This window comes from Hylaeus volcanicus, chromosome 3, assembly GCF_026283585.1.
Source record: "Hylaeus volcanicus isolate JK05 chromosome 3, UHH_iyHylVolc1.0_haploid, whole genome shotgun sequence".
NCBI lineage: Eukaryota > Metazoa > Arthropoda > Insecta > Hymenoptera > Colletidae > Hylaeus > Hylaeus volcanicus.
In genome coordinates, this window is record NC_071978.1 from 5,362,733 (window position 1) to 5,389,975 (window position 27,243).

The 27,243-nt window shown below is 42.2% G+C and overlaps 2 protein-coding genes across 2 annotated transcripts; one reads left to right on the top strand and one right to left on the bottom strand.

Moving 5' to 3' along the window:
- Positions 1 to 4,162: 4,162 nt before the first annotated feature.
- LOC128873910 (uncharacterized) lies at positions 4,163 to 6,818 on the bottom strand. The gene is made up of 4 exons (XM_054117918.1): positions 6,693 to 6,818; positions 5,602 to 5,785; positions 4,626 to 4,797; positions 4,163 to 4,449 (listed from the first exon to the last, which is right to left on the bottom strand). The coding sequence occupies exons 1-4, from the start codon at positions 6,816 to 6,818 to the stop codon at positions 4,296 to 4,298; spliced, it is 636 nt and encodes a 211-aa protein (XP_053973893.1). The 3' UTR covers positions 4,163 to 4,295.
- A 6,673-nt stretch (positions 6,819 to 13,491) lies between these two features.
- Positions 13,492 to 23,189, top strand: LOC128873529 (uncharacterized). The gene is made up of 5 exons (XM_054117155.1): positions 13,492 to 13,545; positions 15,467 to 15,763; positions 16,075 to 16,268; positions 16,912 to 17,019; positions 21,873 to 23,189. Exons 1-5 carry the CDS (start codon positions 13,492 to 13,494, stop codon positions 22,006 to 22,008), a joined length of 789 nt encoding a protein of 262 aa, XP_053973130.1. The 3' UTR covers positions 22,009 to 23,189.
- Positions 23,190 to 27,243: the final 4,054 nt, after the last annotated feature.

The following is a 27,243-nucleotide window of genomic DNA, read 5'->3' on the forward strand; positions in this document are numbered from 1 at the left end:
TCGTGGCTTCGAATCTCCGTGCCTTATTTTTCGTTTAGACTCCTACAGTATTGTTTACTTGTAATTCTCTTAATGGAGTTTTCTGATGAGTTAAAGAAGATTGACGTTAGAAAAAAATTCGCATCCATTCCTCGTTAAAAGGTTCCGAGTAGATTCAAGTTTGAAACCTCTAACGAGGGACCACTGTTACATTTAAACTGCAAAGCATCTCAGAAAATGTTCCAAACAGAAATTACACTTCATCTAGAGTTCCATAAATCTGCAGGTACAAATTCCTGAACGAAATGTGTCTCGAAATTTATCTCAAGAAGATATTAATATACAGACTCGGAGAGACAGTAACTCCAGTAATTCATATGGACTCCTCGAGGGTGTTCTAACCAGAACACAAAAGTTCAGTTCGGTACATCGTGTACTTCGCTCGAAAAAAATTCGGTGGACTAGTCGTGTTCGACTCGAGACACGGAGGGAACCCTCTTAAATCAACGAACGACGTTAGTACGCAATAAAATGCTTCCAGGAAACGCAGCCAGGGTGTCCGTTCGGTTCGAAAATGGAAGAAGGCGGATGGAACACACGAGAGGAAGTCCTCGTTTCGGGAAAGGGTCCCACGGTGTCTGGTTCGTGACCCGTAATTTGGAAACAAGGTGGAGTCTTCGCGAACCGCCCGGCAGTCTGCGATCCCGACATTAAATTGAATTACAACCCCCGAACGGCCGTCGTAAAACTCGCTCTCGTTATGTACACGAATCTTTTTCCTTCGATGGCGTAACCGCGAACGCGGACACGCATACCGGGCTTTATCTATATGGGTTAAACGACGTCCATTTGTCGTTCCTTATCCGCCTGGCCGAGACGTGCCGACCCGGAAATCGAAAGCTCGTCCCCGCGATTCGACCTAGCGAAAATCGATGGCTGGATCCTGGGAATCGTTCTCGAGGCTGCCAGAAAATTTCTACAAATTCTCTCGTGGTATCCATACTGTTTTATAATTAACGGGCATTCTTTTAAACGATATCATTCCTGATAATGGTTTCATAGAAGTTTGAGGAATGAGTCAGTTTATGGAATTTATGGAATGGTGAAAATTTATAAAATTTTGAGAGTTTATAGAATTTAGGGAGCGTATATAACCGATAGAATTAATAGAATGGATGAAATTGATAGTGTTAGTAGAATCGATGAAGTTTAGAATTTTTCAAAAGTATTTTTTAGCATTGTTAAACCCCCACTTTAGCTAACATTCTACACAAAATGTAATTCAGTCTTGTTTGGAAGCTCGCAATGTTACATTTCGTGTAAATTGACGTTTAGACCACGTCAGCAGCTTGTGACGTTTACTGCGATTTTCATAAGCAATTAACAAGCGTCTCAAAATAGTACCTTGCTACGGACATAAATAATTTTTTATTTTTCTTTTAATCTCATCTTCGCTGTCCAGAATCATTCAAATTGAATAAATTAAATTATCATACACAAATAGTTTATAGTAAGTAAAGTACAATCAATAGAAACGTAGAGTAAAGATATTTCGCATTGTTCTTCATTATTTATTTAATTGTGAGTTGTTCGGTAAAGCCGGTAACACGTTGTACAAGGATAGCTTTGTTGCGAATGTGAAGTGTGCGAAGAGTGCATTTAACTGACGGAAATGAGTACAGGTCGGTGGCTGATGAGAATCTATAAATGTGTGTAACAACCGTGGGTGATTGACTATTCGCGGTTGACCACTTCTCTGTGTGATTCAATGTGCTGCCTGCAGCGGTGGAGGTTTCCTACCGTTGGTGATTCCTCATCATGTTGGGTTTGGTACACTTGCAGCTTTATCAGCCTCTGTTCGCACGCATGAGTACAATACTGAATTGCTCCTGTAATCTTTCTTGTCTGAATAACTTGCGTGGAACGGTGGTTCAACGTTTTAAATTTCGATCCATAGACTCCATAAAATATTTCCCATGTTCGCTGTGATATACAACAAAATCTTTTAAAAACCACATGAATTACCGACGTATAGTAGGCTTGAGTGGGTTAAATGACCCCGGAAATCCACAATGTTTTCAAACTCCTCAACGCGGCCAGTTTTCCGTGTCGGATAATTCTAAAAAGCTCGTCCAGTGGTAATTAATTTTGGACCGCCTATCAACTCGCAGATACTGCAACTGGAAGGCTCGCGAAACGAGCAGAAAAACTGGCGGAAAATCGTGAAATCTCCGGTTAATACGTGGCAAAGAAGAACTCGCTCGACTCGCAGTTTCGAGCGGGGTTAACGCTCAGCGAGAGTTTGGAATTTTTCAGTTTCCTGTCAAATGTACGCGACGGAAAACTTTGCTTTTTTTTTGTTTCTCTCTCTCTTTTTTTGCTTCTTTTTAACTTTCGACCCCGTCATCCTCGACAAAATTTACGGCTTTGCAGCTAACGGTTTGATATATGCGCGCTACAATCATAATTTCGGTAAAATACATAACGCTGTATCATCGGCGAACAGTAGAACGAGCGTGCGTTGGCTCGTTGCTTTCCCTCTCCGTTCAATGTCTGGTTAAATATTCAAATTCGCGTACGAAAGTGATGGACAGGGAATCGATAGCGCGGAAGTGTTCGATGGGAAACTTTTCGTTGAAGGAAAAAAATTTATTTCAGCGAAAAGTGGCTGAATCGCTGATTATTAGATCTTTATGCAAAATAAAATCTTTACAAACATATCTACAAACATTGAATATTAATTAGGACATATGAGTCATGTGAAATAAATCAATTTCTTGGTAAAACATCGATATATTATACGTGACCTGAAAGTTACGTGATCCCATAGAGGGTTAAGTAATCCCTCAACCGCACCAAGTGAACAACTCGATGGAGAACTCGCACGAGAAAATGTTAACCCCTGCCAATTGTCAAAGTCGAAACTTGCACGCGTTGTTGGGAGTCATCGTCAATTACCCCGCGATAGCAAGAGGGACGATGACAGGGAGTGTTAGAAAGGGCGGTGGAGAGAGACGCGGAGCTCGCGGTGCTCAAAGGTTTCGGCCTCGGTGGCGTTGTAACGACGCGGAAGCAAAATCGTATATTGTCGGGCCGTGTTAATTACCACGAATGGCTTTGCCCTGGAAAACCGTTCTTCCTTTCGCCCCCTCTCCGTCCTCGCAGTCGGTTTCTCTCGGTCACTGGCGTCACGGGCCATTTTTTCCCCTGCTCTCTCCGCTCTCGCTCCGCGCCCACTATAAATTTCAACCGGAGTATTTTCTCTTTTACGTGTACCTGTTATTGAACGAGAGAACTGCCAATAACGCCGGATAACTGCGTCACGTTTCGCCGCGAGGTCCCGTTCGCCCTCGCCACTTTCATCCCCCAAGCGCACCACCCGCGCCCTGCTTCGCGAACCGAGCGTCCTTTCTTCTCTTGATATTTCTAATATCGTACGACATCGGGACACATAAATTATCCCCCTCGAGTTTCGATACAGTGTTCCGTTTCAGCCGCAGCTTCCCGTGGGACTTTCTACTCGTTCTTTTTTTCCACTTGCCCCCCTTTTTTTTCTTCAACGCGCTGCTGCTATTACGGCACTGGAATCTATAGTCGCGGCGATTTTTGTCTATTTTTCGTTGGGAGTAGTAACACGTGTAAGGTTGATTTTTTCGGGTTCGATTTTTAATTTGGGGGATAAGTATCGGATTTCTTGTCTTTTTCTTTTGTTTTACTGTCGCTCGGGGGAGGTTTTATTTGAGTCAGGGGAACGAAACGAGGATTTATTATAAATTTAAATATTTTTGTCTGCTAATAGATTTCATTGTTCATACATTACCTTGCTCATAATGCACGAGTTATTACAATTTTCAAGTTGCTTTTAATATTGCAACGCGAGAGTGACCGCTGAAATGGGTTATAAACTTATAAATATTCATAAATTCATTGCTTATCAATGTAACACGATAATATCGTTGACACGTTGATAGATATTGCGCAACAATGTCAAATTTAATTTTGGTTTATTTTCTTAAAATATTAGTCATTTTCATTCGATGAATGAATAACAGTTACGCATGAATTAAACAATTAGTGAATCAGTTAAACAGTTACTTTTATTTTAAAGAATATTATGAATAAAAGAACCATGACAGGTGCATTATGTACGAATTGAAACATTGAAAGTAAAAACACCAAGAGTTCGACTGTAGCTTAACCCTTTAACAGCGAATGCAATCAGGGTGACTGGCGGCCATTTCGATTAGTATTAAACTGTTCCCTCGATGTAACACGTGGGCGCTATGGAGAAGCCTTACAGATAGCGAAGCAAATGATCATTCACGTACTTCGGTGAAGTACTCCAAGTGGCTCTCCGAGCATTCCGGAAATAAACTGTCGCAGCTCCTGGTTGCTTGTCGTCCCATGATTTCAGCTGCGCGATATACTCGATCAAAGTCAGTTCTGAAAGGGTCCGAAGTGGTCGACGGGCTGAAATCCAAACGAAATTACCCTATTTTTCCAAAAACTATACCGTGAATATTCTTTACGAAGAACGTAGAATACTCTCGATGCAGTGCGTTCGATCATTTTCAACTTTTCCTTCTTCCTATTTCGTTATTTTATCTCGACGAATACCTTCTCTGCTCAACGCGATCCATACTCACGCGAGGAGAAGATGAAGGAACTGAGCGCTAAGGCCATGAACTTTGCTGAAAGGTACCGCGGAAGCTTCGCAGATTGCCCTCAGAAGGCAGGCTTTGCCCGATCGTGAATCGCCAAGAACCGATTCCAGGATTTCGTAAATTTCCCATCTGGAGATGAGTCGCTCCTCGCCTTCTAGTAAAGAACACAGGTAAGAATCCAGCTCGATACAGGAGGAGAGAAACGATTAACAGGATCGAAACGAAGGAGAGAATCAACGGATAAAGGGAGAGCCGCTTTCAGGGCATTGTGCTCTCTACTGGGGGCGTTATAAGACACGCAACAAAAGTAGCCTTGTTAATATGTAAAGGAAGAGGATTTCCTTCTTATCCCGGCACTGAGCTCCCCTCCCTGGACCCCGCGCCCCGAGAGATACTCGCGCGGATTTAGAAGAATCGAGCTCTTACACTGGGATCCGTTCCTGCAATAATTTATTTCGTCTAGTCACGACCTCCTCCAAAAAATTCGTTTCGGTGCGTTCAGGCTGCCCCGCGATTATTTCAACCAAGGATCAAACGAATCTACGTGCAAAAATAAGTCGAATTCGCGGAATAACTGTTTTCAGTACAGGGTTTCGTTTCTAAGAAAACGGGATCAATTTACTCGAGAACAAAGCCTTGTAGTAAAAAATGTCTTGCATGATTTTCATCCATTTTTACACGTAGAATCATCTGCTTACAGTTTGCAAATATTGAAAAGCTATCTATACTGGGTGGAACAAGTAGAAATGGGTAATCTGGGATATATCGAAGATACAGTTCTTATTGTCAGAATTCGACATATTTAGAAACGTGTTTCTTTTTTATTTCGATTCAATTTCTGTTAACGCTCCCTTGAAATGGTCATGCGAAATCCGACGAATAAAGCGCAGGTGAAGCCAGAGAAAGCGTCGAAAAAGTGCCGGAAGCGCGTCACTGTGAGTACGAGGTTCTCGCGTACCTTGGTCCAGCGTGGGGTCGTCATTCTCATCGACCTCGACGCCGTCGCTGATCGATCTGTCATAGCGAACATATGGATCCGTCAAGTAGGAAGCGTTGTAGGGCAGGGCGTAATTAAATTTCATCACATATCCGATAATCAGGCTGACGTCGACTTCCATGGGTATACCGAGGCCGAGGATTAACTGGAACGGTTTTCAAATACACGAAGGTGTCATCGATCGTTTATAATAACCGCCAATCGAGTCCCGGCTGCCAGGATCGTTTCGCGACTGACGTTCACTATGCGGCGAAATTAGATCGGGAAATATAGGCGTGGGAGGCGAAATTCGTGACTTCCGTGTGCGCGTAGTGCTCGATATACCGGAGAGTTTGCATGACAATCGCGTCGACGCGCAAAGTTGCCCAATTTGCTCGACGGGCGCTGGTGTTTCGGTCGTGAAACCCTTCCGCGAGCGGCAACCAGATCATTTGGGGCAACTGAGAATTTTAGAATTATCTTTGAACGTCGATTATGGGAAACGATGGAGAGGCGGTAACCCGAATGAGGCGGGTAATTAAATTTTGCTCTCAGATTTTTCTTCCAATCGTGTCGTAAACTTATTTAGGTAGTTGGATGACAAATTTATTTAAAAGAACTCTGAACCTGATTTTGCAAGTACTGTACGTGCCATTTGAATTTTATTTGCGAATATTTGTATATATTTAGTTTAAAATATTTTTAAATAATTCAGTGTAAATTTGCTATTCTTGTAAGTCAATAACATACTAGTTTCTAGTAATTGAATTAGCAATTTTATGTTTAAATGTACGTATAGCCGAAGCACCCAAAAGTACGTTATGACCAGAATCAAGCTCAAGTTCTGGCAATTCTTAAATTATTCCTGACACCCACATTCAATCGAAATCATTAAAAAATAATATAAATATTCTTCCATTAACTAAACTGATTTAACCGCTCCATAGATTTTCCCACAATCGAGTTGATTAGCTCGTTTCACTGGACTCGGGTAACCTACTTATCGCGAAACTTTCAATTAGCAGTCTCCGTGAAACTGAAACAGCATCGAATGCGCATCACTCCGCGGGTACCTGTACTTTCGTCGGTGCTCCACTGCCTACCGGTCTAGGGAAGACCAGGTACCTCTTGCGCCTCTCCAAAGCACTCGAGAGATTGTAAAACGCGAGCAAAACGGAGACAACAATCGTGATCCGCATGGCGAACGCTCGAGTTGAACGCCAGACGCTCGTCAGACTTTCCGAGGTTATGAAACGAACGTTGTCAGACAGTTGCCGAGACAAAGAGTCGTTAATAGCTGGCAATTAGTTCGTTATCGCGAGTTGAGCGAATAATGAACCCGTTTCGAACGCGGTTCCCGTTAAACATTGGGATTCTCCTCGCACGAGACGGACAGGTTGCATTCAAACTGCAGTCACTGTCCAGGCTGCCTTCGGTGAAATTAATGCGGCGATCAGTTTCCATTCATGAACTCGCCGAGCTGCAGTTCCGCGGATCGTAAATTTTTAGAACGGCCGCTGCAATTAATGCGGTTCAACACGCGCGCAATTAATGGGCTGGAAGTGAAACAGGGGTTTTTTTTTGTGGAATAAAGAGGCGAACATGCGAGCGGAATGGGTGCAAATTTAAATTTAAATTCAATGGAATAATATTTAGGTGTTTATTTCAATTGCTCGGTATTCAGGATCAGGAATTTTCTGTTGTACCTCGATAGTGCAAGTTGCTTTGTCGATAACGTAGAATACTTTGTTAATAGTCGCAGAAGTCTACATTACCCAGTTTAATCGGTTAGTTTCGGGGCTCACTCTCTGAGGTCGATAAGGAAGAGTACACTGTTGATCAGGTAGGGCCCAGCGTCGGTAGTGCAGGATGCTCTGTAGGCTGACTAGTCTTAAAAACACTTTTTTCAATTGAATGTAAAAATATTTTACGTGACGATAAATTTAGTAATCCATGAAAGAATTCCATATAATTTATATATTCTATACAAGAACTGTATGCGAATGTTTGAAAACGGTTATTCGATTAGTCGTGGTAGGTTAAGTGTTAAATGTAACTTTCTGCACACTCGTTCAACTTATAATAGAGAACATTCTGCCAGCTAAAAAGAGGAAACAAATCTGCTCGATTCAAGCCCGGTCGCAATTTTCTCCAACCCAGATAAGCAAAGTGTAAAGAGCTATAATTCTAGAAATCTTTTTCGAATCGATCCCAGAGATCCTCCATGGGGTTCTCGCGCAGACGCCGCGACTCTTTAGGCGTCCCCCAATCGTATCGTCGCGTTCGCGCGACATTTGCATTATTTTCGTATTACGGTCGGCCTCGCGCGTTCCAGAACGTCCGGTGCGATCATAAATCTCCTTAACAACGGGCTGGAGAGACACCAAGAGAGGAATATATATCCGGAGCTCCGCGAAGCGGCACCCTGGGGATTGATTCGAACGGGAGACCGATATCGTGGGGAGTTTTCGCGAGTAATCGGTCCGAGGGATGGCAAAAGGGTGGTTATCGTGAAAATTCGAAGTCTCGTGGCTGTCTTCGACCAGTCGAAGACATCCTCGCGTCGAATCAGAGGGCTGATTCCCTCGTGATGTCGGTTGGAAGCCGCGAGAGACCGAGGAGATGGTCCTAGGAGGGAAAAGAATCCGCTTCGGGTATGCGATTCGCGTCGAGCAGACGATTCTTGCGTTATCGTTACGATTCGCCTGGAGTGCACGTCGATCGTCTAGAATCGTAATTTCGAATCCTGCGTTGCTCCCTGATGACTGTACGCTCGCGGACGTTCGCGGACGCGCGAGGTACGCGGGAAACGTATCCCATTCAGGCCTGGGGGAAGTAAATGCATTCGTACGCGTGGGTGAAACGTGCGTGCATAGTAATAGCGCGAGCACGTGGGGAGAAATGCGTGGAATGTGGTATGAAATGTGTTGAAATATTTTGGTTGGAAATGTCTCATTTTATGATGATGGTGATGGTTGTTGCGAGTACGAGTGACAATGATAATGATGCGTCAGGGTGATTGTAATGACGAGTAGTTTACACATGGTGACAAGTGATGTATGCGATAAATGGGGTATACGTTGTGACAAGGATAATTATACAATGTCAAGTAATGACAACTGAGCAAAGTACAGCTATGAAGACAAGTATGACAGCAAGTATAACTCTGCTGACAAGTATATCTAGTAATACCAATTTTACAAGTGCAATCGTCTGTGACTGTCGGCTCATTTCTAAGCCATGTTACCAGCCACGTTTCCAGCCAAGTAACCGATTTATTTCGCAATTCGGAGAATTTCATTTCTTTCCCTCGGTGGCTGCGAGCATCGCAGAAACTCCTTTCGCACCCTGGTCACATTTCCTCTGCCGACTTCTGCGGTTCATTCATCGTTTTTCAGTCGGACAAACGCTTTCACGGTTCCAGCTGCGAGTCCGGTTCATTTCAGCGACAATTTATTCCCATCTGGGCCGGGGAAGTCGAAAAAATGTCGCGTTACTTTCTTCCCGTGTAATAATTTATTTTGAATCTCCGTCAGATACTGAATAAAAATTAGACATTAAGAAATTGAAAGAAGGGTTAAAAAACCATGGTTAAAAAACTTATTCACAGGTTTGGATAGGTCGGGTTTGCCTTATCAAATGTACATTTCTCTTACCTATAAATTAAGAACACACATTAGGAATGGAAAACTTTCACTAGAAATTAATTGGCGCGAAGCTTTTAGAGAACAGACCCTTGAATTTCAGTTTAATCGAATGAACTGGAGACTTTCGTTCGTCGTCCATTATTCGAATCAAATTTCCCCCATTTCTGTGATCTGTGAACGGGCTTAAACCGCGCGAGTCGGACGATAAATCGGCGGAATATGGCCGCGATTCCCAGATACCATAATCGCCAATCGGAAACACTTGAGCGTCGTTTCGAATCGCAAATTGTTATCGTCCGAGTTCGCTGACTTATTTCACGAGTTTCCTCCTCGAGCGAGGAGCGTGGCGCTTAAATATTGTACGAACATCGCGCAGCAGCGAAAATGACGTCGAAACCAGAAATTCTGAAGTTCTTTTCTCGTACGGACGAGTGAACCTTGAGAAATTCTCGCAACGTTACCTTTGGTTTGTACAGCGACGTCTGAACCACTGTTACAGTATGGTACTGGATGAATTCGTTTTATTCGAATATTTCTATATTTAATCTAATTTCTAATAATCCTTTTCTAAACAAAATGTTTGAGGCATATAATTGCTAATATATTGATAATCCAATAATAAATTAAAAATAATTCTTAATATCATGCTTCATTCTTGTAGTATACTTTTTGTTTAAATAAAAAGGGGGAGTGTGAATATCCGTAAATTTGAATATCGTTAAATATTTAATAATTCCTCGACAGCGGCAAGGAAATATTTCAACGGGTATTTAATTGGAAAAAATTGCGATAGATCCGGGAACGTCGAACTTCCGCGCGGAATTTCGAGCTGGCGCGCTTTGGAACAGATTTTTTACTATCCTCGAGGATGGGCCCCGGGATCTACGCGTCTCTATCATTAAAATTAGAATAGTCCTCGCTGAATGGAAATTACAGACCACCAGGAACTTCGTACCTACCGTGAAACAGGACGAAAGTCGAACGATATGTCGAACTCGACATTTTTTACTGTCCTTTCGAATGAAGCAAAGGCTTCCAGTACGAGAGCAAAGAACGAAAAAGTTCGAAATTCATTGCTACATTAATTACTTCGGTCCCCAGAAACACAGACACAAAATTTTAATATTTGGGAATCTTTTACATTGAAATTGGATCATGCGGAAATTTCAAATTTCGATACATGAATGTATACAGTTTGAACTGTAATTAGTAAAATTTGCATCGAAAAATGTTATAGGAAATATAGTAAAAAATACAAGGCTTGAGTCTTATCCGAGTCTTATCCAAATGAATCATCTTTCGTGACATAAAGTAGTAGAGTCTTCTTACTTTACAAAAGATATTACAACAACCATCGTAATTTAATGGGAAATTAACCTGAAATCGATGGGTCAGCGTTCTCAGCGGCAAAGTTTGTAAAACGAGTTAGTCAGGAACGCTGTCTAAATTTCTAGCGCTGGCACCCGAATAGAAAGTCTCTTCGAAGTTCCCTCCATTAAGTAACTTCCTATATATACAAGCTCGCGAAGTGCTTTCAAACGAAAACTCCGACTATTATTTGACGCCTGCGAAGAATTTCGGAGGAAATCTGAAAAACTGTCGAAGAACGATCGGTTCTCCGTGAAATTCGCGGAAACGGTGTACGGGGGAGGGAGAACGGCGAGAAAAAGTTTGGACAATTTTCCCTCCCTTTCCCTGTGCACACTTGGCGATTTTGCAACTCAACCCTTCGCGCGAAGTTTCCCTTGTAAATTCTGCGCAAGGGTCGCCCGCATTTTTCCACGGCAGGAAGGAGGAGTTTTCCGCGAGACACAGCGTTTCACGAATATCGTGTCGAGGGGGGACGCCACTTGGATGGCTGGAAATAAAGCTGATGTCTGAGATTTTCTCGCTACGACGCCAGATTTCTTGGTAATGCTTTTATTAACTTGTGACGAAATAGAATTTAAATAGAAAAAAGACAGGGCAAAGTACTTGTACAAAATAAATTTCACACCGTGACAATTTTTTCTCTCCTCCCTCGAAGCTTCGTCTTGACACACTAGACATTACAAACATTTCTGCCCACCCATTTGTTGTTAAAAAAAACTCCTCGAATCGCTATTCACGAGTACAGATAAATCCTTTCGGTTCAAATTGTCGTAACATGCAATAATTTCCGAAAATCGTACACGTACACGAATATGAAAGCTAGAACGTTAAGAGGCGGAGCATTTCGGAGCTTTTCAGGGTAGCAAATGGATAAATGCGTGGGGGAGACTGAATCTGTAGAGCGCCGACGGAGTCACGTCTCTATCGTAAACCCAGCAGCGCTGCTGCTATTAACGAGGAGCCGCGAGTCCTCGTTTTGGGGTGGCGTTATCGAGCAGGGTCTCCTGGAAACCTGATGTCGTAATAAATCCACCTGGAAATTCATCGACACGTAACGAGCGTCGAATTCAATTATTCTTGCGGTGCTGGGTGACGAAGAGGAGGGGGGGGGGGGGCGGCGATATTGATGAGAGTTTTTGCGTGATTATGCAGGCGGAATTTCTTTCCAACGTCACTTCGACGCGTTGAATACGATGGAGAGCTCAGAAATCGGCATAAAATTGAACGAGCAATTATCGCGGAGTTCATTCTTTCGAAGCTGGAAATAACAAGGATGCGAAATAAAGAAAAAGCGAGGCAGGTTTGGAAACGTAGGGAAAGAGATCATTAGAGGCACCGTGCAAGGGAAGGTAATTTTATGTTTATTTAGATGTGATGCTTCTAATTATATTGATTTCATGAGGTAATATATTTTCTTTCGAAAGGTTAGTTTAAATGTTAGTCTTAAAGTTTGAATTTTATACTTGCAATTTTAAGAATCATATTTAAATTTGGAGCTTTATCGAATCAATGCAATCTGTATTTTTTTTTTAAATCGTGCCTGGGAAGAACCACATATTTATTAATAATTAAAAATATATAATTGAACAAGACATTTATTTGTGAGAATTTAAATATAAATTCACAAAGCTTAGAAATTACTGTCTCGTATCCATGCTACGATAAAGCAGTTAACGTTGCAGTTAACGATGCTCGGTTCGATAGATGTCAAAGGTTAAATTGGAAAAAAAGTCTTTCACGATTTCGAAAAGTTTTTCGAGGAATTCCGAAGAATAGAAACGATTTTTGCACTTTGGGACGCAGCGACACACATTCCGTTTAATAATTACAAGGCGTAATCGTTTCTGTGAATTCGAAGCTGGCGGTCTTTGTTCACGGATTGATTCGTTACGCGTTCGCTTCTAGCAAAGGGATTTCGCGGAATGATTTCGAATTCAATGGAGAAAAATCCGGATCTCTTGGCTGTGTTTCCAGTTGATCCATCATTTGTTATTCAGCGTTCTGGAATTCATTTAATATCTTCGTGGACTGAGCTATAATCGGGGATAAAAATTAACTGCTTCAATTGTAGAAATAATTATTCAAATTTAAGTATCATATACTGTTCAACTGTCAGAGAGTGTTCCTTGAACGAAAATATTGTAGGAGGTTTAAAATGTTTTTATTTTAAAATTCTACTAAAATTGAATCTACGGTGTGTTCCTCGTAACATGTCACTTTTTTAACTGATCGTTCTGTTCGTTATCAAAATGTCTCTGTGTAGACATAACAATGTTAACATCAATTTTAGTTATCAACAGGGAAGTTTGGGTGCCGTGGAAACTTTTAATAAATAAAATTGAACCAGTGCAACAGTGCTGCCGTTTTGATTAAATTCGAATGTTAACCATTGGTAAAAACTAAAACTCGTGTTTAAATTAAAAATGATATTAAAAAGCGTTACAAATACAAGGTGTACTATTTCTGGAAATTCAAAAATTAATAGAATATTCTAAAATTATCTACCTTAACGAAGACTCGAAAGCCTAGTAGTCGAGAATGTTACACGTAATACACATACTACATGGACTAAATATAATGCTCGAGGCACTGTATAACGCTTAATGTAAAACAGGGGAAATTCTCTAAGTTATTCAGACGGAAGCCAGCAAGATAACTAGATAGAAAGGGGAGAGAACATATTTTCTGCTAACTCGATAGAAAGCAAACTTGTTTAAAGGAATCGAATTATACGTCATCAGAACCAGAAGGTCTCCAAAGTGGCGCAAAATGCCTCGACGATACACGTATCGACTCACAAGTGGAGGCAGTCCGTAAAAAGAAGAAGTTCGTCGCAGTACGACGATTTTAGTGGATGACGGATATCATAAACGCCTCCATAGACGTGGCAGAAATAGCGAAACAGTTGGTGAACACTGAAACTTGACTGAGGAAGAAGAGAAAGGAGTGACACGACATCGACGACGTTCTGACCCCGTAAAAAGTAACTGACGCGTCTGTGGTAAATAGGCACTTCGTTCTTGGGAAGGAAAAATCGTCGACCTTCTTTGGGAACACAAGAATGTCTCATTCGTGTGTGTGGCGTGTGCGCTCCATGCGTCAGGATTGAACAGTATTTAGGTTCGAGTTTATTCCTGGTAATTTAGATCGTGAGTTAATTAAAAAATTCTGTTCATTCGTCTATCAGACTCTGGACAATTTTTTTGAATGGAAATATTTGTGCTCGCTTTCTATGGGTATTATACAACGTAATTTTTCTTGTTTATTTTTCTGTACATAGATATCCTAATTTTCTTTTTTATTCTTACCCAAACCACGCTTCTATTTTTATGTTAATTCTAATTCTTCTAATTCAATACTTCATATATATAAATAACCTTTCTGGTTAACTTTCCAAAAAAGAAAACCAAGTCTCCCTCAAAAGATTGTCTTGAAAATCAAAGAATATTTTCCTCTCAAGCCAGGGAAGACGGTTGCTCATCCCCTGACATGTATCATAATAGACGATAAAATACATCGTCATCGTTTGTCGAAGAGTTTAGTTAGCGCCTTTCAATTGGATGTTGGAATTTAATTCTCGATTTTCTCCGCGGTCGCGGTGTCGAAGTACCCATCGGCCAAAACGTTTCCACGGATTCCAGGGCCATGGTTTCGAAATGCAATTACAATCCTACGCGTCAGATATCACGGAGGACGAGAGGTGCCGGTGATTAAAAAACTTTAGCGATTCTACGCTGCCTCGCGTAGGAAAAACCGGAAAGAGGGACGGACGGGGGCGAGGGTAGGGGGAGTGAGATAGAGGAGCGGTCGTGGTTCGAAACGCCGGGCCGCGGTTAAACCATGCATACGTAAATGAGCCCACTTTGCCAGGATTATTCCCGTTTTTAATTTCCTTTCTCGTTTACATCAATAAACGCCGACCCAACGGGCTGTTCTCAGCGAACGAGCAAGCGCGTCCGCTTAACGACGCGAACACGATAATAAACTGCTACGCGCGAACAACCCCCTGAAGAAACTCACCCTGTGAGTAGTGGACTATCGCAGGAGAGCGCGGACGTTGATATTTTAGGGGAAGGATTCAAGGCGCGAAGAAAATTGGTGAAATTAAAATTTTGACATAATTGTTTGTTCAACTCTTGTTCTTGTGTAGAGTATTATCGCTATAGTCGATGAATAGTCTTTCAGAATGAAAATTGGTAAACGTCTGTGGCTTATTTCGATGTGTATTATTTTTTTGAAGAGGGATAACAAAATTTAGCGAGTTCTATTTTATTTAACAACCGTTTTACTTTTTGAATACATCATTATTTTATGAACTCTCCTCGACACTATTAATTTAAAATTATACCTCGAGTCTCGTTCCAGTGCTCAATGACCCTTCGTCTGGCTAATATCTACGTTAAATTTAAAATGTCTTCAATATCCTAACTATTCTAATTGACGTTCTCCAATATTTATTTTCATTTTCACATTTAGCCACCGAACTGGTCGATCACCCAACATTTAACACCGAAGTGGTTCCTCTGTATCTATCACTTGACACTCTAGAATCGCAAACATCGAGTGGGAAACCGGTTTCTATAGCAAAGACGTACTCGAGTATGGATACCACCGTTTCAAATCAGTCCTTCGTTCTGTAGTTTCCAGGTTCGTCCAGCTTTTAGGCATGTCGAGGCATTTCCACATAATTTTGTACGTTCCATCGTTTTTTCAAATCACATTGTAACAGATATACATCTACATAGTGTTCCATAGTGTTCTAGTCATTTTACAGTGTATTCCGTGACAGAAACGTTACTTAGAATCTTAAAATTATCTTAGAAGCTTAGAAGCTTAGAAGCTTTGCTATTCTATTTACACCTTTGACGAGTGCCCTTGAGATTTCGTATGTGCGTCCGAAGCTCTCAGCGGTGTTTTATCGAATCCCTTTTACGGCGGACGTGTGTGGTTTACTGTTTCTGGAGGGAGGCGAACTCTTCTTATTTTTTTTTTTTTATAGGCTTTTGACGTTCAATCTGGAACTGATACTCTGCACTGTCCGTTCGAGAACCCCGAATTCGGAGCTTGCGGAGGTCCTTTATCGTCCCATCAGAGCCTTGACGTTTCCAGAGGAGAGCGCTCTTGGTGTAAGTGCGAACTCGAGCTTTCCTCGTTTATGGCCAAGATAGCAGCAATGATTTTGCTCGGAAAACTATTCGTTTCTTTAGAATCGTATTCATAGTGCGAATTTAATAATTACATCTCTTCAATCCATACTAAAGTTCAGAAACTAGAAAAATCGTAATAAATAAAAGACTCGAGTGCCAGAGTTTTTTCTCTTCTCTTTTTCTGATCATTCACGCTAGATTATCAGCTTGTCCTGGTCGTCAACTAAGGAGTACAATTTTTTCTAACAACAATTAACTACAAATTAACAAGCTTATCATTTTTTTTTCAGCTGTTCCTCGCACTGGCAGTGCCCTTGGAAGACCCTTACAAATCAATTTCTTTGGCGAACTTTTTCGAAGGTTCCTACAATCTGCCAACCAACGTATCTGAGGAATATTTCTGGGGGGAGGGCAGACAGACAAGGGAGAGAAGAAGCCTGGACAGGTCCACGGTTTATCAGGTGTTGGAGAACAAATTCATCAGGTGAGATTCTTCACGGATGATTAACCTCTATGAATCCAGTCTAGGCAGCCGCTTTTGTTAGACACGTTGAATCTTCGGTGGTTAGCGAGCCTTTGACTCCGATATTCACACAGTAGAGCCATCATTATCCTCGCTGATGGAGCAACAGGACTTACTCGATTAGGGGAATTTTCGGATAACGGAACGTTCGCGTTTCTGGAATTTACGTATCCATATTCGCGATTGAATAACATAAATGTGAGTGGCAGAAATATCAACGTTGTAAGCGTGTAGTGTATAAAATAAAAAACCAGGATTAGAATTTTAGGTGACGTGAATCCACTTCAGACGGTCGCGAATGTGTTAAAGTTCTTTTTATCATACATCAAAGTCATCCAACCATTGTTTCGTCTCAGGAGACAATCTTCCCGTTCAACGGTCTCGTTTTTTTTTCGGCTTCGATAACCATTTCAACTCTCTTAATTGCAACTACGTTGCCTCGTGTTCACGTTCGCGTACAGAAAAAAAGGCTGGATAAACGAAACTGTTACATGCGGAGGCAGATATAGGTACACAGCGGCTGACCTAGAAGTCATAGTGGGTCAGAGACGGTCTTATTTTATTTTTCACTTTGCTCCCTTCCCGCCCCTGACTTTCTGCGCAGCTACGGATATCAGGGTCACGAGTGTCTGCTGAGGGCAATTTGCGAAACTTCGGAGCATTCCTTGAGACATAACGGGCTCATCGGTGACATTTTGCATGTGATCTTCACGTAAGTTTCCTTAGTAACTCCACTTTCGTATTATACTGATCCTCATCTGATAATCACCCTGCATTCCAACTTCTGGTATCCATTGTATTACTTCGCCATACAAGTCCGAGTAGAATTAAACATTATTGCATGCATAGTCTGAACAAGCACATTTTATTTAATAGTTGTTTCTTTCGTATCTCCAGGTATTTATAGTTAATATTTTGTGTAACACAAGAGGCTTTAATTGAAAATTCAAATTTTTATACCGAATAAACTATGTTTGTTCAGGCTATACATAATGATAATGATCAAACCTGTTTATTATGTAACCCTACATTAAGCAACAAGTTAATAGATAAAATAAAAGTAAAGGGTTATTAGAAGTTTCGAGTTAGGAAATTCAAGGGGCGCCAAAAGTCCCGAGTTAGAAAACTCAATCTGATTGTACAATTATCCTACAGTTTTATGACATACATGTCTGACCATGAATGTATAGCTTGAGTGCTTAAAGAAAGTGCCTGTGGGCGTGGCTCGAGCGTGGTGGGGATAAGCCAGGGCTAGAGATGTACTTTAACCATTGGTTACTGCCTGAGATTGTTTGAAAGAAGCAAGACTCGAAATGATACGAATGTTCATATTTATTATCCAGGTTATTTAGCAGTTTCCACTTCCATGACATTGTCAACAGACGCTTTAAATTAAAAAAGATAAGATCGTGGAATTGGAATTGCAATGATAAGGGTAGAGGTTGAAATTGGCGTCGTCCCACCGCAGGGATCTTTTCGAAAATGTCGAGCTCAACCCCTTGAGGTTTTAGGTTGATATACTACCCCGTTAAATATTTGCAAACATATTTCAAATTTACGGTATCTTATCAGACGGCTTCTGACACATATTTTCAGACTTCCTTCCCCAGCTATAGGGAAACTTTTTCATTCGTCAGATAAAAATTGCGAGGACCGATTCTAATAAGGATCAGAATATTTCGGAAAAAGTTAAAGGTTAAGATTCGTAAATATGTTACTTCCAGTAACTTGTCAGGTGTAGTGCTGCGTTTCGGAAGCTAATATTTAGAATAAAGAAAACAAGAAAATTCTCGCGTTCCAACCCTCCCCAAAACACCAGTAAAGCTTCTCTCCGATTCTCCGTATCTCGCCTCCCTTTCTCGAAAGCCAAAAATACCCCAGTCGGGCGCCATAAGTCTGCCACCGACAGGGTTCAAAAAGGTATCCACAGTTCGGCGTGGTCTCCGCTCGGGCATTGTTCGCGCGGCGGCGTAACGCGCTAAAGGACTCGGCTGGAAATTTCGTCGGCGCGACCTCCTTTCGACGGGATAAAAAAAAAAGAAAAAAAGAAAAAAAGAAAAAAGGAAAATAGAAGAAAGAAGAGCCAGGCCTTTTTTCGGCCGGTCCAAGGCGGCGCAAATTGGAGTAGATACACAGACCGTGTAGAAAAGCAAATTTGGTTTAGCTTTCTCGCTTCTCCGCCAGGTCTGTCGGTCCTTCTCGCGTGTGTGCGCGTGCGAGTTGGCTTCCGCGCTCGTATTTGCGCGTGTACGTGTGTGCGTGGGTGTGTGCGCGTGTGCTCGCGCGATCTCGTGGGTGGATAAACTCTCGAGCCAGGGACGTATGAATAAAAAAAGAGAGCCCGCGGGCGGCCCGTGACGGCGCATTGTCGTCGTCCTCGGCGTCGACGACGTCCTATATCCTCGTCGTCGGGGAATTTCCGAGCGGTTTGCCGGCTACGAGGCAGAAAATAGACCGACTTTGGAGGGAGAATGTGTATTAGGACTAGCAACGACGGAGCCCGTTCTTTCTCAGGGTTTTCGGAGTTTCGTGGTTCACTTTCGAGGGAACGGTTACGCTCGGTCACACGGGTCTACGTACACCCTTTCGCTACGGAGGGCGGAGGAATTGAATGGAGACGTTCGTGAAACCGAGTTTTCTCGTGTAAACGCCGGAAAATCGCCTAATACATGAGTCAGATCGCACGTTGTTACGCCAGCCGACCGACGGTTGGTTTTTGTAACCGTTCTTGGGGTTATTTTCAGCTGTTTGCTTTCCTCTTTGTATTCACAGCTGATGGTAATCGATTTTTTAGGGAGGGGGGGGGAGGTGATGAATATTTAGGGTTGAAGTGTGGGGATTAAATTGATTATTAGAAAATATCTATAAGCATCGCATCGATTTAAGAAAATTAAAAGAATTAATTTTACCACAATTAGAAACAGAAGAATAATGAATGTTTATTTAACATAAAAAAAAAACTACGACCTTTGAAATTTAAACCTTAATTATATTGCAAATTCTGATGCAACCTAATCGTCCCAAGCATCGGGCCTCCAGTTTTGAATAGTTTGTCGAGCGTGCATCGGTTACAGGGCGCAGGAAACGTCGCGAAAAACGGGACCAGGGGTTAAATTATCATTCAGTGCTTCGGAGAGTGAACTTCTTTAAACTTTTCCTGACGGAAGCGAATTCGCGGGAGGGGTGATTCATGAAAGGAAAACTGTGACTCGCTACGGGGGCGAAGAAAACGTCGGGTGACCGTAGCGAGAAACAGCGGGACGCGTTACCGGGGAGAATAAAAATTGCAAATGAGCTTTTGTTTTGCCGTTGAAGTTGTTATCGCGACGAGAAGCGCGCAGGATGCATTGTCCTCCTTGGGAATCCGTTCGTGCGCGAGGTCTCACGGGTAATTTGAGGGAATGGAACGGCTCGGGCATGAAAAAACCATGGGAACAGCTTATTTTACTTTCTCGCCGCGAACGACGCGTTATTAAATTCGCATGAGCCCTCGCCGTATCCTTTATCAAGGACCACGAATAAATGATACGTTGTCGGGGCACTAATACGTTCCCGTGGAAAGGAACGACTTTGTTGGGACGTTTCGAGATCCTCGCAATTTCCCTCGCTCCAATCGAATGGGAAATTGTATTTGTTGGGCGGTTTCGATAGAAAAGCTAGAATGTAATGTTTGTGGGCGAAGCGGTAGGAACAGGAAGGAACTCGTATTCGAGGTGTCGTGTGTGAAATAAAATTTAGGTACAGGACGATGCACGGAAATATGACATTAAATATCTATATATATTTTAATAATAGAAGATAGAAGAGGTGTTATTTAATTTCGATAGGAAAGAATGTAATATTTGTGGGCGAAGCGGTGGGAACAGGAAGGAACTCGTATTCGAGGTGTCGTGTGTGAAATAAAATTTAGGTACAGGACGATGCACGAAATATGACATTAAATATCTATATATATTTTAATAATAGAAGATAAAACAGGTGTTATTTAATTTTGATGGAAAGCTGAAATGTAACGTTCGCATAGCAAAAAATAAGAAACACGAGTTTGAAAGGCACGAAAAGGGAAAAGTGGAGAAAAGATGAAGTTCCTCAAATAGGCCCAGGGTTCAAGAGCTGCGGATACCTATCGTTATTCGTCGAGACAATTTTAAATAATCTTATTTGCTTCGAATGGAAGCGGAGCAAATTTGAAAGAAAGCGCAGGGGATGCTCGCGTGTTCACGGGTCAGGTGTTTTCGAGCCACGCTCTGATAACGAAACTGCATTGTTTTTCACCGCCGTATCTCTGGGAAGCAGAACTCGCAATAAACCAGAAGGGCGAAGAAACGCACGGCTACTATCTCCTCGAGTCTTTTCGATTCGAAATAAGGAAGGACAAGAGACGGCGTAAAAGCACCCCCGGAGTTTTTACGGCTAGCCAAGATATTCAAGACGAATCTCCATTTTTACGCAAGCATTCCTCGGTGAAATGATGAAATCGCCAGACAACGATGATAAAAAAGAACAGAATTGAGGAGAAGAAAATTCTGCTTATTTCCAAACCAATTTTCTTGCGAGTCCTCGATTACGCTTCCTCTTTTAAATGGGGATGGCATCGAGTTTCGCGCGGTTTTAAACTCACCGTCCTGGAGATCTTTAAATTCAATTCTTGGATAAACCACGAGCGATACTACGCGGGGAAACAATGAACAGAAATTTCGTGGCACTGGGATGAAGAGGCTTTCAATTTAATTATACTTTCATCGATCGAGATAAAAGGTGGGAAGGGTTGGAACGAGTGTGAAACGCTAGAGGGAATTGCGATCGTAGGATTTATTAGAAACGTGGCAGGAGACTAATTTCTATCGCGTCGGGTAGAGTTCCTTGGTTATTACAGTTTAATGTTTTATATATCATGTAAGAGTAATCTATCAGTAATCTATGTTACTATATCATGTAAGAGTAATAAGTGTTGATTAGAGAAAGAGAAAAATGAACAGCTTAGGTGATACAGGAAAACAATACAAGATACTAAATGACAAATACAGAATCATCCTAAATCCCGGTACTCAAACTGAAAATCAAATCAGATATATCCCTCAAGAATATACCAATATAAACGAATGATTAATTTCTAAAGCTTCGATTAAAAAACATAAGATAAATTATAATAATAGATTGAATTGCGTGCAAGCTACAAAAAGCAATTAGATAGTTTGATACAGCGCAGGATAGGGATGAAGAAGGATTCAGCTGCAGGGTTTGTTATCGCGCAATTCGGAATTTCGTCTCGAGCGGCCAAAAAAAGGAATCGTAAATAATAATCCCTGGAACGTGGAAGTGGTCCCTGTCGCGTCACGTGACACACCACTCGTTCAACTCCCTCGATGCCCGCAAACACTCGGGCGGCATTAAATTGGCCAGAAGAAAGCATCGTATGACGGCAATTTAATGGCCGTTCGTTAACGAGTTGCACCCGACGTTTCGTCATCCTCGTTACCCTGGCCGTATCAGGCCACGAAAAAGCCCCTTATTATCGTCAGGGTGTATCGTGCATGTACGTACGTTTCGCAACGTTGTTTTCAGACCGACGAGCTCGCGACACGAGGAACTGCCGCAGGACATTCTTCAAGCAGAAGTGGTCGGACGTAATAGAGGCTGCTCGAAGTACCAACCGCAATGCCCCGTGGGACTCTTCGACTTGATTGGAGTCCTCGGTTGAGATCTGAAAAACAACCACCCTTAATCTTGGTTCACCTCGTTGCATTCTCCAGCGGGTAAACATTTTCGATTTTATTAATGGAGTTGACTGAAGAATTTCGAGAACCGATGCAGACGTGTTTATGACATATACGAATATTTCTACAAAGAAATAGCATGCGTGAGCCTAGCGAAACTGTTATTGAACTTTTATTTAGCGTTTCTTACGGTTTTCATTTGAAAATTGACAAAATAACGCCGCTTGTACGTCTTTTGCACTAGGAAGTCTTCTCCGAGAGGACAGAGTATAAGTCCAGCAAACATTATTAGTGATTACACAGGATAAACTTACGCGAGTGCAAGATTTTCCGTTTGCACATTCTATAACGAAATGATACCAAATGGAAAAATCCACCTCCCACCACAAAAATACCCCAGTTCACGCCCTGGCCCTTTTGTTTCCATGTTTTCATGATCCAATTCCGAGTTGCTGGATGCCTCCGATATTCGAATTCGTGGCAGGCGTCGTCGAGGCGTCAGAGAGTTCGCGGCAGAGTTCCGATTAATCAGCTCGTAAGCATGCAGCGACTCCTTGGCGATATTCAAGCCTGATCGGCTAATGAATTTCGAAATTGGCCTGTTAATCGATTTCTCTTACTCGACGCTCGCTATGGCGTGCATTATACATTGCGATCAGGGCGGACAAGGCTCCGTGACGCGGCTCGAATTTACGAGCAGCCGGAAACTTCGCCGCGCCACCTCCGCCGTTACCAAAACCGCGAGACCTCTTTCGCGGACCTATCGAAGATCTCGAAAAGGTCTCGTAACTCCCGCACGGTTTTGAAGAACCTCGAGGTAGTTGAAACGTTTGGCAACTTTCGAGCTTTTCAAACGGCGACGCACAGCTTGAATAGGCTCGAACTTTACGCGGGCTTGATTCGATTGAAACTTACCTAAAGCGATATAAAAGCGTTACTATTATGCATAAATGCATTTCTAAACGGGAAAAGTTTGTTCGTATGAAACATATTTGAATATTTGAAGTGAGGCAGTAATTAAATTTAATTGAGGGATACTTGTAGAGCAAGCGAAATGTAGGATGTAAAATTTTGTTAACGTTCGAGCCATGAAAATTTTACAGCCATTTGCGCGAGGCGCTTTTTCGAGGATCTATCATAAGTAAAATATATTATAAAAGCAATATAATAAATAATAAAGAATATCTAGTAAAAGTATATTAATGGTATAGAAAATCGTTCCGAATTCAGCGCACGCAGACGACCATTTAGAGGGATTAAAGAGGGAAGAATTAATTAGAGGAAATTCGTTAGCCCTCTGGTCGCAGCTCTGCGATCAATCTATGCCGAGAATGATCCATCGCCGGGAACTCCACCAAACGAACGATGACAAATGACCGGTCGACAAAAGAAATCGAAAGGGAGAGTCCCATTTTATGTCTCACCTGTATTAAAAAAAATTAAAGATAGCGGCAGAAGTAGAACTCGTAATTAACGATCAGACGCGACAAAACTGACAGGAACGAAGGAGAATAAGAAAGTTATAAACGACCCAATCGTACCAATATACATATGTAATTCTTTCAAAATGAACACACCATAAGCTTCTCAATATTCCATTCTTCTTTTTATAGCTCTACTTATAAACAATTCGAATGAAACTCTAATTAAAATTCTTTTCAAAATTTTAAATGATATTTAACATACGCTAACATTCTGAAATTCTACATTACGATCAAACGTCTTTGTCTATTTTACGGTACGCGTGATAAATAACAGCATTCATCCTTTCTGGAGTTGAAATATAATTTTTATTAATCACATGTATTGCGGATAAATCCAATCGTTCGTCATCGAGATTGAGGTTTGTCTTTATATTACTAGAGTTTCCAGAGTTCTTTGTATAATGGATTTCCGCGTACACGTGCGTGACGTAGCGCGCGTTTATCAGCTGGATAGCCACGCATTAGAAGCTTTTCTGGGCTCCGTGTTCGAAGAGGACGAAGTGACGAACGACGGAGAAATTGGATTTAATTTGCTGGTAGTCAGCCTGGTGTTGGGTGTCGTCGCCGATAGTCTCAGCTAAGAGGCTTCAAGGCGACGCGCGTGTACGTCTTCTCGAATGAAGCGTCGGAGACGACGCTGGGGAATCGAATTACTCTGGCTGGAACTCGGATCGTCGTGAATCGACAATTATAGAGATATCTCGTTCAGCTAAGGGTAATTCGTTAACTTAAAAGAAGCTAACAGAAAGGGCTACCGAGAGCATTGTTCCTTAACTTCTCTTGAAGCAAAAAACAGGACCACTGGAGAAGATGGAGGACTCGTAGATATAAGAGAACGTCTCAGCGAATTTTCCAGCGATCCGAAAACGTGATACGATGCGAAATTTCAAACACGGTAACGTGAAACGGAACTTAGAGGAAGTTACGAATGATACAAATGCTTCTTTCGATAAAGGAACGAGTGGCAACCAGCGTTCCCGTCGCAAACGAGTACACGGTTCTTAATTAATCGCCCACGCCCAAGGCTGTCCTCCCGTGTAATTCATCTTATCAGCCGCGAAGATTGATTAACGCTACGATTTCGCCGTCCCAGCCCTCTTAACAAGCTACCCTTCAATGGAACCCCATCTCCAGGCTCCCCTGCTATATTTGACAAGACACGGAAGCTCGATTCTTTTCTCGCCCCGAACTTTTGCGCAAAAACCTTTCGCACAGGAGTCTCGGCGGGTTGCAAATGAATTTCCAATTAAATACTCGGCCAAGTTTACCGTCAGTGCGTCGTCGCAGGACCCTTTGATGTATCCGTGAACCTGATTCGCCAAAGGAGAAGCTCAGGAGCGTCTTGAGAAGTTCTCGGGGAACCTTTTTATTCCCATCGACCTTTGACTCCGAGCTTTCTACTAACCTACGTAGGCTCACCTTTGAGACCTCCGTGTAAGTTGCTACCGTGCTCCCTGTCTGTAATCCGAAGCCTTTGACATTGTGAATCTGTTGCAGCGCGGTATTTTCGTCTACCTCGATTGCAGAAATTGCTGAATTTTGTAAGGAAAACTTTGATGTAAATTCAGTTGTCGTAGATGATAATACTTATTTCAAGGAGATTCATTAGTGGAAGGTATTAGGAATATGCAGTAGTTAGGGGCTAGCAGGAAAGGGTTAGTTAGGTAGGAGAATAATAATCATTCTTGTCAGGAAAACAAACATTCAAAGCTTAATGAGGGAACCGAATGTATAATGAGGATGTATATTGAGGTTTAATGAATGTATAACGAGGAAGTCGAATATGTAGAATAAAAATTTTTCACGCGAGCTCACTCTACTTCTACTTTCAGATATTCTTCTACATACTTTTCTTTACCTCTGAAAAAAAGCTCATTAAAAAATTCGGAACACACTTCACGATGTCCCTTCGTCAGGATTGCACACCTGAGATAATGATATTAAACGAGTCAGATCTGGCATGTTGAGACGAATGCTATTTTTTTATTTTCTCAATTCATTAATACATAGTATTTCAAAACAATATTCGATGCACCAACTAATTATTCTAACCATATTTTGTATTTTGTTTAGTGCAAGGCACGTCAACTCATTTCAAGTTTCATCTATACTAATCCAGCACGAAGAAACCTAGAAACGAAGAAAGTTAAAATTTCGAGCATAGATAAATTTCTGCAAAGACATCTCCAAAGAATATCGTCAAAGTGCAGAGTTAAAATATCCCGGAAAATTTCCGTTGTCGAACCAGGTGAGGAGTATCGAAACAAAGAGACGGTATCGGACCATCGGGAGGGAAAATTCTGCGGTAACTATAACGAGCATCGTTCAAGGGGTTTCGAGACTTGGAACGCTATCGAGGCAGCCGAGACGTTCGAAAGTTTCAAGGTTCTCGAGCCCACTTCGGTCCAGAGACGGTTTCAAAGCCATAGTTCGGTATTCTTGACCCGTTTGAATATTTGCAAGCAAGCGTGTTCGATGTTCGTCGCGAACAACCGAGGGAACTCCGTTCGATATCTCGATTCATGGCCGATCGATCGTGACGGAAGTTCGTTAACCGACGATTGCAATATTTATACGGGCGAATTGAATCCCCTGACAGCCGGCATTAATTACTTTCCGCGAATTTCCTGGAATAATCCTGGCACCGTAATAGCTTCCATTGATTCGCTCGGCGACTGGGCCGTCGGTGAAATTTGCATGGACGTCGTCGCGGGGGATTCGCGTGCACGCCTTCCGGAGACTTCCGAACTGGCGGCATTCTTTCGCCTGACAGATGATGCGAGAATCGTGAGATGACGTCGAGAAATTCGTGTCGAAGAGCCATGAACTTGCTCTGAAAGTTCAAGAAATATACATAAACTCGAACCATAATAAATTCAGTATACCCTCATCTGTACATTCTCAAACGTCACGAATTTTCCAGTAAAATAAAATATCACCTCCGGTTCTGAATGAAAAAATTGTTCCAGACAGATTAGGCTCCCTGGATAGTCGCATCTCCTTGGAATGATATCCCCCTTGGCACGGCACGCACCATTGGCCGACTAAATCGCGCGGTCCCTCAGTTAAGCGGGAAAATCAAGTCCCCGAAGAGGCGAGCCGACGGTGGTCTGGCATCGATTTTCGTTTCTCGTTCCGGGAGAAACGCCTGGCCAACCGCTACCCTCCCCGAGCTGTCCGGTTTGGTAATCAACGTACCAAGGGGGGTTTAATCGTGGCCGCGGCGGCTTTATTTTCAGCCCAGCCCCAGAACTTGAATCCTATCAGATTGCCTGAGCGTTGCGGGATACACGGCCGCCGGCTTAGCGGTTACTCCGTGACTCCTATGTCTCATAACTCTTTGAAGCTGAAACCACCCACCCCTCTCGCGAGTACGATTGGTTTGTCCTTGGTTTCGCGTTGATTAGATTTCGAAATGGAGTTCCAGATCCTCTCGGTCAGCGGTGCGATCGAAGCCATCGCGACTCCTCGATTCCAACGGAGAATTAACCGGGTCATCCGCGACTCTCTCGACAGAGGTTGTCATCGATCAGCGGAGGACTTTGAAGAATACCGCGACTTGAACCAAAATTTATTCGACGCCGTGATCTTTGACCACGATTTTTGGGAAAATGTGCTATTATTAAAGATGGAGAAATTACTAATTAAAGTACTCTTGTTCGGTTATGGAGTAAATAGAAGCATTCATAATTTCGTTGGAAGAGGAAGTATCAACAGAGGAGTTTAAAATCACAA

Excerpts from the sequence above, each read along its gene's own strand:
- LOC128873910 (XM_054117918.1), bottom strand. The coding sequence starts at position 6,818 with ATGCGGATCACGATTGTTGTCTCCGTTTTGCTCGCGTTTTACAATCTC. Across the intron at positions 4,798-5,601 it reads CGACCCCACGCTGGACCAAG|AAGGCGAGGAGCGACTCATC; the intron begins GTACGCGAGAAC and ends GTTCTTTACTAG. Across the intron at positions 4,450-4,625 it reads TTCCTTCATCTTCTCCTCGC|CCCGTCGACCACTTCGGACC; the intron begins GTGAGTATGGAT and ends TTTGGATTTCAG.
- LOC128873529 (XM_054117155.1), top strand. The coding sequence starts at position 13,492 with ATGACGGATATCATAAACGCCTCCATAGACGTGGCAGAAATAGCGAAA. Across the intron at positions 13,546-15,466 it reads CAGAAATAGCGAAACAGTTG|AAGCTTAGAAGCTTTGCTAT; the intron begins GTGAACACTGAA and ends TTAGAAGCTTAG. Across the intron at positions 15,764-16,074 it reads CAGAGGAGAGCGCTCTTGGT|CTGTTCCTCGCACTGGCAGT; the intron begins GTAAGTGCGAAC and ends TTTTTTTTTCAG.